Source organism: Chelonoidis abingdonii, chromosome 15 (assembly GCF_003597395.2).
Source record: "Chelonoidis abingdonii isolate Lonesome George chromosome 15, CheloAbing_2.0, whole genome shotgun sequence".
Taxonomy (NCBI): domain Eukaryota; kingdom Metazoa; phylum Chordata; order Testudines; family Testudinidae; genus Chelonoidis; species Chelonoidis abingdonii.
This window is the reverse complement of record NC_133783.1, coordinates 43,426,084-43,440,777: the sequence shown is the minus strand read 5'-3', so window position 1 is coordinate 43,440,777 and position 14,694 is coordinate 43,426,084. Positions and strand designations below refer to the sequence as shown.

Below are 14,694 nucleotides of genomic sequence, written 5' to 3'. Positions count from 1 at the left end.
TTGGATGCCAAATGTGCCATTAGACACCAATGCCAGTGTTTCTTGAGTGGAGGTGGAGGGAGACTAACAGGTGTTCCTAAACTGAATCCATTTTGTCATGTTTAGTCCTGTTGCCAAGACCACAAAACTAATAACCGTAGTAGATGGCTCTTAACTATTTGGAAAAAGGAACATCTCCTTTTTTTAAGTTGTTTTTCTCAGTTGTGTGTATTTCTGGTTCAGCCATCTAACTGAAATCAGTTTAATATGCATTTTATTAAGAAATATGTAAATTAATAATTGCTTCATACATTATTCAAGACAAAGCTTATTTTGTATCACTGATAGATCTTCTAATTTTATATAAAGATATGCTAATGGATTTAATTAAAATAATTATACTGGATAATGTACCCTGAACTTTACCCTAAAATAGTACATATTAATCATCATCAGTAGTCATATTTCTAGCTACAAAGACAATTACAATATTTGATATTAGATAACAAACCAAATATTTTTCCTTTTTTTTGTTTTTTGTTTTTTTTGTTTAAAGATTTGGCTTGAGTATTAGTAGTGTAATTTATCTGTGACATCATGATGCTTGCGGTTGGAAAGAGTTGTGATCATAAATAAATATGAGGACTTCTCTGCCTAGTGATTTATGGTCTATTCTGATTTAATTTTGAGAACCTGCAAGTGCCATTGACTTAAATGTGAGCTGCAGGTGCTCAGCATTTCTTAGAATGATGTAGGGATCTGATTCTTTTTTGCCTCTAAAATTTTTTTTAAGGGGCTATTCAGTAATGCAGATCTTTTTTCATATAAATAGTAAGATCCAAGACAAAGGGAGATAATTCTGCTTTTCTGAATGGCTGTGTTACATCTGCATCTGGAATATTATGTTCTTTCCTGGGCATTACATCGCTAGAAATATACTAGCATAATGGAGGGAGATTGGAGAAAAGCAACAAAAATGATCAGAGACTATCACGGTTGACTTATTGAGAAAGATTTAAAAATAACTGTGTATTGATATCTTAGGGGCACATCTATAAATATTTGGTGTAAAAACCAAGAAGGAAAAACAATTTATTATTATGTATATGAGGGTGTAACTAAGACTAAGCAGATATTAATAGTCGACAATCCTAGTTATTAGTGAGATGTGGAATAATGCCTTAGTGGAGGTGATGAAAGTCCTGTTGATTGGGACTCTGAAAATCAATTGGATAAAATGCTAGAAAATGCATTGTAGTGTTAAATCCTGCATTGATGGGGTGATGGACTTGAATGACTTAATAAGTGTTTTCTGTATCTAACTTCTATGATAGTGTGTTTATAACGGGCTTTCCTATTACAGTATTGTTTCTGAAATAATTTGGCTAAGATCTCTTGGTTCTTACCTCACCCCAGTTGTTGATAATGTGTCAATCTTAAAGTAAAATTATAGTAATTTATTAATTTTGTAAAATTCAAATAATTATTGTTTTGAATTTTAACTTTAAAATTGCATTTTTGTGTGTGCACATTACAAGTGTGTATATATACAGACTCATTATAAATATATGCACACATACACAACTTTATGCACAAACCTATCTTAAGAGCATTAAAGTTGTCAATTCAAGCATTTGATTAGGTAGTGCCACAATTAAGGTTGCCTGTGCAATCAATTCAGCCTCTTTGTGCATATGCATATATGATCATATGCCCTTTTCCCCAAAGAACCCTGCCTCATTCAGTGTACTTGGTGGATGTTGCTCATTGGAATTGTTCATTTCTTCTTCTTATCATTCATTGTGTGTGGTCCTTTGCATTATTTACTCCTCACCATACCAAACCCTTCACTTAATACAGAATTAACTTCTTCATTGGCTAGTGCTCTCATTGTAGTATCTTAATTCTTAATGGATTTATCTTTACAACACTGTGAGGTCTGGTGGCATTATCCACATTTTGCAGATGGAGAACTGAGGCACAGAGATCAATGCCTAAATTATCAAGTTCCAAGTAATTTTAGGTGCTCAATTTGATAAGTCATAGGCCTCATTTTTCAGAGTACCTAGAATTTTATTGCACTTCATATGTTCAGAGCAGAGCTCCCATTGATGTCAGTAGGAGCAGTGAATGCTTCTGCAAATTGAACCCCCAGGTGTCTCAAGTTGGGTACCCAGAAAATGAGGAAGACACAGTGGCCACCTGTGAAGTTTTGGTTTAAGTGACTTGCACGCATCATGTAGGAATTCTGGCAGAAGCGGGAATTGAATCGAGTTCTCCAGGGTGGCATTCAACTGCCTTAACTATGAGCTCATTCTTCCTCTTTCTCTATTGTTTATTCACCACAGGTTTATTCAACACACACCTTCAAACTTTTGCAACAAATGTGGCAGTGATCCTACAGAATACAAGTCTTATTCACTATACTGTCCTGATTCATTCCCAGAGCACTATCCATTCTGTACACCAAAGGAAATGTGGGCCCTGTGGAAAAAGTGTGATCATGTAATTAATGATTGTCTCAAGATTAAGGCCCTTAGTTTTCAGTTTTTATTTTGTTTTACATTTTCTGGGAATTTATATGTTCATTACAAAAAATTAAAAAGTGGATGAAAATTTCTGCAAAAAATTGTTACAATTTTCTGGGTAAATATCAGTGTTAATATCACTGTTTTTTAACTTTTAAAAAAACTCTAATAATTTGAAATGTAGATGGGTACAGTTTTTTATTTTCAACTCATTTTAGCATCAAAAGTAATTTATTATTATTGGTCTTGAATGCTGATAGCATGGAGAGTTATCAGTAAAGCTGGTAATCATCTAAGACTGGAAAAGACATCGATAGGTCATCTTGTCCAGTCCCCTTCCCTGAGACAGGACCAAGTATTATCCAGACCAGCAGTTCTCAAACTTTATTGCACCACAACCCCCTTCTGACAACTAAAATTACTATACGACCCCAGGACGGAGGACTGAAGCCTGAGCCCACACGAGTCTTGGCACCCTGAGTGGGAAGGGGGAGCCAAAGCCCAAGGGCTTCAGCCTATAACCTGAGCTCTGCCACTCAAGGCTGAAGACATCTGGCTTGGGCCCCCGGGCGGTGGGGCCCCAGCAAGTCTAACACCAGCCCTGATGGCCCCGTTAAAAATGGGTCATGACCCACTTTGGGGTCTGACTGACAGTTTGAGAACCACTGATTGAGACCATGCTTGACAGGTGTTTGTCTAAACTGTTATTAAAACCTCCAATGACAGGAATTCCACAATCGTTATAGGTATTTTGTTCCAGTGCTTAACTACCCTTACAGTTAGGAAGTTTTATCTAATGTATAACCTAAATCTTCCTTGCTGCAATTTAAGCCCATTACTTCTTGCCTGTCCTTAGTGGATAAGGAAAACAATATATCACTCTCCTCTTTATAGCAACCTTTTACATACTTGAAGATTATTACCATGTCCCCACTCAGTCTTCTCTTCTCCAGATTAAACAAACGCAATTTTTTCAGTCTTGCCTTGAATGTCATGTTTTCTAGATGTTTGAGTGCAGAATTGACACCCGTACATATTCTAGTGTTTGAGTTACTACAGTACTTCTGATCTGGTTCTCTGCTCCAGAAGGGGAGAGAGAGGCGTGGCAACCTGGGGCCTGGGAAGTCCCACTGTGCTGAGCGTGACCCGCCACAGAATCTTGACCAGCTTCCCACCCTGTAAGGAGAGATGGCAATTATAGAGCTGCCTCTCTTTCCAGAATGGGTCTGGAAAGTTTCAGCACTTTCAAAATAAGGGTGAAAATTGGTAAAACCCACATCATAGCTTCTGTAAAACATGGGAAATTTTTGCCCAAAACTGGTAAAAACCTAAAATGAAGGTCCTCATTCATAGTGTATATGCACAAGGAGGCAGCATTAAAGTTCCACAGGCAACCTTAGGACTGGCATCTTCTAACTTTTGAGTGCTTGGTTTTGTAATCGTAACGTTCTTTTAATACAGTTTTTTGGATCTCTCTCTCTCTGTGTATTGTGTGTGTGAAAACTCTTACTGGTACCTTGGAAACTGACAACATGTTGAAATGATTGATGTTTTACTGCTTGATAAATTCAGAAAATGAGCTGTTGAGTCCTCAGTCAATCTAACAGTCTAATTGGGTGAATAGTTTTTGGTACTATATGATGCAAATATTTCATATTTATTGTGTAATATAATTTGGCTTGAATGTTATTTTAGAGATGCAGCGTAATTTGAAGTGCTTCCTCTTCCTGTCACGCTCACCCCTGTGCTTCCTCTTCCTGTCACGCTTTTTCTCTCCCTCCACTCTTTTTCTTTATCTGGTTGACACCTGATTTGTTAGGTTATGTTGAATTTAAATGCTTATACTTTCTGGAGCAAGGACCCATAGCTTCCCTTGTTTTGTGAGGCATTTGTCATCTTTTTGGCCACTTTAAAATATGATGTCAGCAGAGGGGTCTGAGAACTCCTGATTTCTATTCCTGACTCTTCACTCACCTAACTTCTTTTAGTTCCTTCTGTAAATATTTGTTATTTATCTACCTTAAAAGTTAGAAGGGAATAAATGAAAATAAAGGTAGGGGGAGGGAGGAAGGAAACCCTTTTATCCTGTTATAAGAAAGGTCTTGGTTTGACACAAAGCAGAACTTGCCTGATCTGAGCCTAACTTCTTCAGTGAGCTTCTGTGTTTTTCTGATCAATTTCACTTGACTTAACAGTTGTGTTTAGTTCTTATTTGAACTGTGCAGTTTTTTTTGCTATGGTTAGATTTTGCAATGACAGTGGAACCAACCAGTGTCACTTGTACACAGTATTAAGCTATGATGTGTACATAAATATGATAAGACATTTATCTGATGTCATACTATATTTAATCTTTGTGTATGGCCAAGAGAAAAAGACGGAAGCTGCAATATCCTTAAATTAAGATTTATGTAGAGTTAGTGACTGTCAGTTTTGGTGCCAGGAAAAAGATTTGAACCATAATATAATTCATTAACGTAAGGATATATTAGCTAATATGTTGTGAGCCAGAAAGGGAAGCTGACTACTTTCAATGATTCAGTGACTAAAGGGGTAAGGGAAGGAACGTCAACTTACCTTCTTCTTTGAATAGTGTCCCTATGGGGTGCTCCACTGTAGGTGTTTGTGTGTCCCTGTGCTGTCCATTGGAGAATTTCAATAGCAGTCAGTCCCTCCTATAGGGCTTCCCTCAGGCCATGAGGCCAGCTGGCATGCATGGGTATTCCCTCCTCAGTTCCTCCTCAACCACCCTAGGCTAGAGATGGAGCTAGGAGCTGTCCATTCACAGATCATTAGCTCCTTTCTTTTTGCAAATTTTTGCTTCTCTTTAATTGTCTTTTCTTTGAGTACTTATTTGTATTTAGTTGTCCATGCCAATAAAAGGGGGGAAGGAGGAGAAATGAAAGGGAAAAAAAAATGGAAAAGGTTTGCCTCCTGCCAGCCTTGGTGGAGAGTGATCTCTCTGCACAACAGTATGCCTGGCTCCCCAGGCTTCAAAAAGTGTCTTAGCTGGAAAGATTCCAATGTATCCATTGCCTCGGGGAGAAGCACAATCCACAAAATTGTGGCTGGTGCCAGCAGTTAAAACCCAGGTCCAGGAAGGACAGAGAGTTAAAATTCCTGCCATCCATTCCCCAGAGTCCCCACAAGAACGATCACCGCAACCTTCTACATCAAAGCCAGATGATCCCAAAAAGAGGAGCCACTCACTAAAGATCTCTGGAAAAGGTCTGTGAGTCTCCATAACAAGCCCAGATAGAGCAGGAAATGACTTTTGGCTCCATCAGTATCTTTGGTACCTATGGCGCCAAAGCTGCCTAGTGTCAGTACCCAGGGCACATATGGTACCAAGCCAACAGAGCCAGTTAGTCCCTCCAAAGACCTGATGAGCACAGGAAAGGAAGTTTTGATACCAGGGGGTGCATGAGAAATAGATATTCTGCACCAGGGAAGGCTACGTTGACTAGTTTGTCGGCACCGGCACTAACAGCCATCGGACCTGATACTAGTAGCCCCCGCTCTGACTGACTACAGGTGCGCATTGGACCTCTTGCCCTCTGATGCACCACACTCGCCCCTTCTCAGTACCGAGGCTCTGGCACTGAGCTTGCCAGGAGTAGTGGACACAATGGTATATTCATGCCCTGCACCATTTCTCTCCTCTTCGGACTCAGAAAGTGAACGAGAGGACTTGGGTTTCTACTGCATGTCCTAGCCCCACACTAGTCCGTGGTTTGGGCAGCCACAGTTCCAGCCACCATCTCCCTACCCGCAGTGGCCAAACTGAGACCTCTGGCAAATCCAGAGGCAACAAGCCTCACAGATCCCTAGCGTGGAGTACCAGGCACCCTCCTTTAGCAGCAGCTTCAAAGGTGGCAGACCCTCCTGAGCTATTGGGGGAAGGACTGGAAACGGAATCAGAAAAAGGATATTCCTCCAGCCCATCTTTCATCATCCTCACCTGACGAGGCAGTGATGCCCCCTCCGCCTTCCTTGGTGGATGTCTTTAAATCTTTCCAGCACCTAGCCCAAAGCACTGCTGAAGTCCTCCATAAAGTAACGAACCCCATCACAAACTGGTGGACATTCTCTACTCTTCCAGCTCTACCAGAGGCCTTCCTAGACCCTGCTAGGGTCATATGGCAGACACACAAACAGGTGGACAAAAAGTACTATTTGCTAGCAAGGGGCACAGAATTTTTGTTTTCCCACCCACCTCCTTTATGGAAATGTGAGTTTGTAATGAAGTAACACAGTCTCTGCAAAGACATTTCTGATCACACCTCTGCATTTTACTGTTAGTCAGCAGAAGAGATATACAGATCTAAAAAGAAATAAATATGTTCCTTATTATTTATCTATGTAAATAATGGATTAAAAAAAAAAAAAGACTCCAGAGGCGATCCTGTCAATTACAGGCTGGTAACCCTCACTTCAGTACCAGGCACACTAGTTGAAACTGTAGTAAAGAACAGAATTATCAGATGCACAGATGAATACTATATGTTGGGGAAGAGTCACACAGCTTTTGTAACGGGAAATCATGCTTCATCAATCTGTTAAAATTCTTTGAAGATGACTGCACCATACCTGAAATGGGGGGTGTGGGATGGGAGACATTCTCTGAGCTTGCCAGAGTAAGGGTAGCAGTGCTTTGTGGGTAGAGGAGAAAGAGGTCAAGGTGCTGCAAAAGGGGTGGCTGGGGGTGAGCATGGACGACGCTGAGTCATGCCCCTGGGAACGTATGTGCGAAAGACTTTAAAAGAGGCAAGTTTACTCAGTAGCCCTTTCTCCAAACATCAGGGAAGGCAGCACCTTGCTTCGGGGGTTCAGGGCTCCTATGATTGGTACAGCAGGGAGCCAGCTCCCTTTTCTGATGGCCCACCTTAACTCTCCTATGAGGCGGGCTGGTGGAAGCCCCTGGTAGTTATTTGAATGAATATGGAATTGTGAGTCCTGTACGCTATTATCTGATGGGTAGTCACAGGTATCTAATAATAAAGCTGTGTTCTGATTAAATCCCTATGAAGTGTCTTCTGTCCTTCATTCGGCATAGTCTGATAACATCAACAAGCATGTGGACTAGGGTGATCCAGTTGATATAGTTTACTTGTCTTATGATGCCTCTGGATTTCTACAGGTTTGCGGGACTTCATTTAGTGTTCCTAATTTTTTTTCATTGTTGTTCCATTGGCAAATCTGTCAATCTATTCCTGCTCTTGGGCGGAACCATTCCAACATATGGTGATAAGAGAAATTTGCCTCTTCTATTCAAAGTAGTTTCTGTCTAAATTGGGGGAGGGATAGCTCAGTGGTTTGAGCATTGGCCTGCTAAATCTAGGGTTGTGAGTTCAGTCCTTGAGGGGGCCATTTAGGGAGCTGGGGCAGCAAAATCAGTACTTGGTCCTGCTAGGGAAGGCAGAGGGCTGGATTTAATGACCCTTCAGGGTCTCTTCCAGCTCTCTGAGGTAAGTCCATCTTGTAATATTGTACAACTCCCTCATTTTTAATTTCTCTCCCTTTCAGTGAACTCTGCATCATAACTTTAAATTGTGGCAACTGTCAAACTGGTGTTTACACTAAGGTCATTGCTGTGTTTTTAATTTTTAGGGGGCTGCACTTAAATACTTGCCAACTATTGTCAATGATGTGAAATTGGTATTTGATCCAAAAGAACTTAGGTAAGTAATGTTAATAAAGTAATGTACTGTGTACTTCCTATTATCTAGATCTACATTTTTGTGTTTGAACTTGTGTATAATTATTTAATGCACAACATTTTATATGAATTTTTATTGCTATCTTGGTAACTTGAATCCGTAGGACAAGAAATTATAATCACCTATGATATTGCACTTTGATCAAAATTCATTGCTCCAGCCATCTTCAAGAGTATATATACATATTTTTATTTTAAAGTAAAATGTGTGGTAGGGAAGCTTATTATTTTTTCTTGACAAATTTGCAAGCCTGTCTAGTAAAGATCATCTAATGAGATGTCAAAAATCGTAAATCATGTGAGTGATATCAGACTTATAGTTCATGTGTTTCATGCATCACTCTGCACCTCAGTTGATTTGAATAATGATAGTTTTGTTATAGTTCAGTGCACACTAGTTGTGTGTGGAAATTTTACTAGAGCAAAACCAGTCATCTCTCCGTGGACCCCTTTTACAAAAAAGGTAAAGGGGAAAATTTGTTTTAAAACAAATAACTAAGATTTTGTAACACCACTAATGTGTGTGTGGTTTTTTTTTAAAACTATAGTAATCTATTTTAGATGTTTGATTGCACAGACTCTACATTGTCTTCAATTGTGCAGTCTGTGATTTTATTGAAGTAGTTAAGAGAACACTCCAAGTGTTAATAAAAATAAATGTGAAAATTCGAGTTAATTTTTTAAAAAATAAATGTTTGGAGGCTGGAAAATGAGAAGGCTATAATTCAATGCCAAATTTCAGTTTGGAAATACTCTGTACAAAAAATCATAATTATTGCTGAAATTTTTCATTGCACCCAGAAGCTAAAGTATAACTTTTCATTTACCTATTCTGCATGCCTCTATATATCCCTTTCCACTAGGTCTCCTGGGGCCATGAGTATAGAGTTCCAAGACTAAGCCATTTCTGAAAGATTTATGGTTGCAAAAAGTATTGAAAAATCTGTCCATAAGTGAAATACTGGCCATTGGGCCATCTTACTAAAAGATGTTGTAAATTTTCCATCACTTTAAGTGTTTTAATCAAGATTGGATGTCTTTCTAAAAGATATGCTTAGCTAAACCACAAGTTATAGGGATTGATGCAGGAACTACAGGTCAAGTTCAATGACCTCTGTTATGCAGGTTGTCAACCGGGTCCCTTCTGGTCCCAAAGCCTGTGATTTTTTTCTGTGTCAGTCTCAGTTCTGCCCCTACCCTAATCGAAGCTGTTCACATAAAGGATGCTTACTATCATGCTTCTTCCCCTACCTAAGTAGCAGGCTTTTGCATTTACAGTAAGTCATATTTATGTTTTAATTGTCTTATGTGCATTTCCTCTGCACCTCAGTTCGATTTTGAAATACATAAGCCGAAATGAAAAACGAAGAAGCTGTATGCTGCTACAAGAGTAGAAGCTTGTTCATCTGTAGTGATGTGAGGGAGAAAAATGAAGAGTAGAAATAAATATATTGGCCAAAATAATTTAAACTAATTGTGAACACTGAATTGCCTTTCTATAACTCCTCATTATGTAGAAAACGGCTTGGTCCTCCTTGGCTCCCCCTTCTACTTACCCCCAAAAATGTTTACTGAACTAACTGGTCAATTTCTTCTCTAGCTATAGACATTTGTTTTTATATGCTTTTGAGAAATTAACATATTCCTTTTCTTAATTGCCCATTTTTGTATAGCAAGCTGTTTACAGATTTCATCCTAAATGTTCCAACGGGCCGGCTCACAATTCAGAAGCTGTACTGTTTGATCGAAATAGTTCACAGTGACCTCTTCACGCAGCATGGTAAGCAAAGCCCTGGAAATCATTACATTGTCACATTATTCATTGTCTCTAGACCCCGTCGGTGTCAGTTTTGTCCTCACTGCAGAAGGTAGTGGAGGTTGCAACCAATTAAAGTTGTTCCATTACAAGGACAAGTAGATTTAGACTATGTAAGAAAATGCTAATTGACAGTTAGTGTAGGTGGTAGATCATGGAGAAATGAAGGCAAAAACTTGTAATTTGTAATTTAAAAGAGCATTAAACACAGTGTAATTGGCTTGGATTGTAATTTTTAAAATATGAAATTGTCACTTTTGCATTTCTGTAATGGAATTTTGTGTCAAGGAAATTGAGAGGGAGAACTCGACCTTTCTGTTTTTATTTTTTAAATACTTCCCACAAATTAAATGCATTGATGCTATACCATGTACCCACATTTTCATTCCAGTTTGCAGTTAGTGGCCCAATGAAAGACCAGTTCAAATGGTTATTTTATGGATTATCTAGATTTTCATTTGAGGTGCAGCATAGCCTTTCTTTCTAGATGGCTATAGTGTAGACCAAAGTGTTGTTTCCTGGTGAGATAAGTTAACACAGTGAGCAACTAACTGTTACCCTCTCCTCCCTTCCTAGTAATCTCTTCAATTTTGTCAAAGTTCTAAGGGCCTGAGGAGAGAGAGGCAAAGTCTTTCTCTTCATTTAGATGTTTTGTAGTGATCAAGTAGAATGAATGAATTTAACCAGGATAGCTTAAAAGGAAGCTGCTAAACCATTTAGACCCCAAATTTAGATTTGGTGGGTTCTTTTTTAAAAGTTTTACAAATCTTAATAGTAATAAATGCTGTATTTATGAAACTATAACTGAGCAGTGAAAAATAATTTTTGGATTTAAACGGCTCCCTGAAGTGTTTGCAAGCAGACTGTCTTATACTGGTGTGTGTGTATATATATATATGGACCATAAAGTAAAATGGGCTATAAAAGAGAGCAGTCTAATTTCGCTGCCCAATTTATATGAAACTATCACAGTTTGGATGAAGAAAAATAATCTTTTAATTTAAAAAATATGGTCAGTCTTGATTATTTAGGGAAATTTTAGTAATACTGATAAGGATTTTAAAGAAAATTAAACCTGACAGTATGTATTTTAATGTATCTATTTTGTGGGTAACAATGTTACAGATTTAACAAACATAATTCCTTCTTCGTCTGATATGATTATAAAAAGAAGCCACTTAGGTGAGAGAAGTAACAAGTTACAGGAACTTGAAACTTTCTAGAAGGCTATGGTCCTTTTTTATCTAGTATCGATTTTACTTGTAGGTAAAGATGACACACTGAAAAAATAAATGAAGGCTGAACTTAGTGATTGGAACATAGAGTAGTAGGACTTTGATAAATAGGCTTCCTCAGCGTTGCAAGGTGTGCAAGGCAACACTCCCCCCCCCAACTCAATTTGAAAGTTTGTGTCCTATTGAAAAGAAAAATGCATTGATGTTTTTATTCAAGATTGTACATTTCATGGGCTATATGACTTTGTATTCCTAACCTATATTTCTTAGGAATTTAGCGATTATGTTGAAAAAATTCCTTTTGTTGCTAAAATATTGGGGAGAGGGGGCTAGATAAAAATTTGTTGGGGAAATAGTTCTTAAAATTATTCGTAAGAGGAGTATGAAGCAGATTTTTCAGAGTGCATTAGTCCTTAACACTCAACATTTTGAAAGGGCTGTGCAATAGGAGCTGCTCCTTAAAATGCACAAGTACCCTCTGCACCGGTAATGTTCTGTAGTTATCTGAATTATATGTACCCTCATAGCACCATACTGTGAAAATGTAGTCCTAAATGTGTGGAGTAATTGCTTTTCTTGTTTTGATTGTTTTAAAATAAATTGATGGTTAAACCCAGTGTACACACAGGCACAGATATTCTGAATCAGTATATATGCTTTCACATGCAGAATGCCTGCCTGAGAGTAATGGCTCCCAGTGGTTCACAGATCATTTAGTGTATTAGGAGGCAAATTTAGCAGATGGCTAATAAAATAAATTACATGCATCTTTCATAATAAGATGACTCTGGCACATAAATGCAGGAATGTATATAGTAGAGATAAGAAATGATCTAGAAACAGAAGAAGGGTCAAAATGCAAGAACATGAATGTAAAATGTACTATTATGTATAAAGGAAATTAAGGGGTAAAAACTTACTCTAAGGTTACTTTGCGGGCTAAAATAAATTTGTGAAAGCAAGGAGGCATGATAGTATATGCATAAAACTTCTTACATCACATTGTACTTGCGTGTCCCTAAAACTGAAGTAAGTGTGGTATACCCTCTAGGACCAATGATCTATGTTAAAGGTATTGAGTGAAGTCTCACACTTCAGGAGAGACTGGATGGTTAATGAGATTGATAATGAGAGTCAGAAACTCCACCAGCAGCATCCAGAACAGCTGTATCAGCAGAGCTGCATGGAATGAGGTCCGGTAGAGCCATCCTCTGTTTACACACCTGGGACTATGACATTAAATGCTTAGTAACCTCAGTACATGAGGTTGAACAAGCTACAGTAAAAGCTGTTCTATCTGGCATATTGGGAGAATGAGGGGTGCCGGTAAGTGAAAAATACCAGTTAACTAAGAGGGAAGGAGTTCGGGTGCAGGAGGGGGCATGTGAGGGGGTGTGGGGTGCCGGATCCATGGGGCGTTCATCTCGGGCAGCTCCCCGCAAGCGGAGAGCTGTCCTGGCTGCTCTTAGGCGGAGGCACAGCAGACGACTCTGCGCACTGTCTCTGCCCACAGACGCTGCCCCCACAGCTCCCATTGACCACCGTTCTCAACCATTGGGAGCCGAAGAGCTAGCGTTCGAGGCAGGGACAGTGTGCAGAACCGCCTGCTGTGCTTCCACCTAGGAGCAGACGGGACAGGTCACCGCTTGTGGGGAGCCTCCCAAGGTGAGTACCACCAAGAACCGGCACCCTGCATCCCTTCCTGTGCCCCAACCCGCTGCCCTGAGCGCTCCCCTGCACCCAAATTCCCTCCCAGAGCCAACTGGACTATAAACTGGAGCTCCACACTCCCTCCAGGGCCAACCGGACTATAAACTGGAATTTCAATGAAGATCAGAAATGCTGGTTTATAGAGCTTTCTGATTGGTGAAGTGCCGGAGAACAGTTTTTACTATACCATGAAAAAGCCAGTAACTGCATCAGCAAAAGTCCTAGCTATTGCACTAGCAGAATAGTTCAGCAGGATCTTCATGCTCTCTAGTCCTCTAAGAAATAACTGTAACCTGATATTTTCCTGTTATGTTTCTGGTCATCTGTGATAATCTCCTCAAGTTGGTGTCTAACAGCAAGAGGAGTAAAGCAGACTCCTTAGCCAGTGGCAGATGGGGAGGAGTAGAAGCAGCTTTCAAAGCCCTTGAAGTTTCTGGTGGTCAGAAATGGTGTGGAGATATAAAGTATTCACCACATGATTGACTGACTTTGACATTTCGGTGAAGAGTGAGGACAAGAAAGTATTTGGGTGGTGATGGAGGGCAGGATATGAAATGTGAAGGGATTGATTGAATGGTGAAGAAAGATGAGGGTGACAGACTGAGCAGATGGTAAGAGAGGATGTGGTGATGGGAGAGGGTACTCTTCTCTGGAAGACCATTTTAATGGTTTGAGGTTTATGCATATGTCTAACACTACACGTACATGAAGTCTGGTTATAAAATGTGTATAACTACTAAATAACAGCATGACTATTAGGAAAAATATGCTATCAAAGTACATGCCACTAGAGAACAGGACAGGTATTATTTGTGGTATTTCCAGCTAACTTCATAAATCAGAATGCCTGGAATACATGGATTTCAGAAGACTTTGGGATATTTTCTCCACACCTTTCCCCCTTCTCCCCAAGCAGCTGAAGTATCAGTTATTGACAGTTCTGGAGGAAACATACTGAACCATAACCAATGGTCTTTATTTTTTATGGCAACCTTGGGTTCCTTAATAAACATGAATGTGTTCTTTGGTAGTCCAAATTATCTGCATGATTACAGTGATACTGTATATTCAAGTAAGATATAGGATTTTGCATTTGTATTGCTGCCTCTGTTTCTTCAGAATAGGTGATTTAGGACATATGGGAGCAGTGAATTTATTTACTTATTTTATCCACTGTTGTGCCATATTCTCAGTATAAGGAATTTTGTTCCCTCTGAGAGTCCTAGATTACTCCTTTCCCTTTATAGAACCTACATTACTTTTAGCAGGATTCCTGTTGCTTTGGAGGGAAACTCCTATACAATACTTTAATTTCGTTGCTTGTTCTGTTTCTGTAGTGATTCAAAATGGAGAACTTGTACCAAAAAGGACAGAGGTTGATTAGTGTTTAAAATTAGCCAGTCAGTCAAAAGAACATCAAACAGGGAAATTTTGTTGGTGAGGAGTTATCAGTTGACTTCCAAGACCCACACTTTTCAAGGCCTGTGACCATTTCCAAATTTTCTATATAAACTTCCAAGTATAACATAGAACTCTGTACAGATGGATTCTGCTTTGGGTATTCATCACATTCCTAGCTTTAAGACAATGAATATTCACTACTGTTTGAAGAAAAAATTGTTTTCTTTTACTGCTGGAAATTATTCCCTTACTAATAGAACCAAACCAATTTATATAAATTTGTTAGGATCATAGTCATTGAGTTCC

General features: G+C 39.1%; 1 protein-coding gene across 3 annotated transcripts in view; it reads left to right on the top strand.

The window, feature by feature from the left end:
- DOCK1 (dedicator of cytokinesis 1) overlaps window positions 1–14,694 on the top strand; it is a 570,673-nt gene that overhangs the window by 133,782 nt on the left and 422,197 nt on the right. For all 3 annotated transcript variants that reach the window (XM_032801591.2, XM_032801590.2, XM_075072746.1), the window contains exons 24-25: window positions 8,118–8,188; window positions 9,900–10,006. In XM_032801591.2, the coding sequence (XP_032657482.1) occupies window positions 8,118–8,188; window positions 9,900–10,006 (178 nt within the window). The remainder of the gene's footprint in view (window positions 1–8,117; window positions 8,189–9,899; window positions 10,007–14,694) is intronic.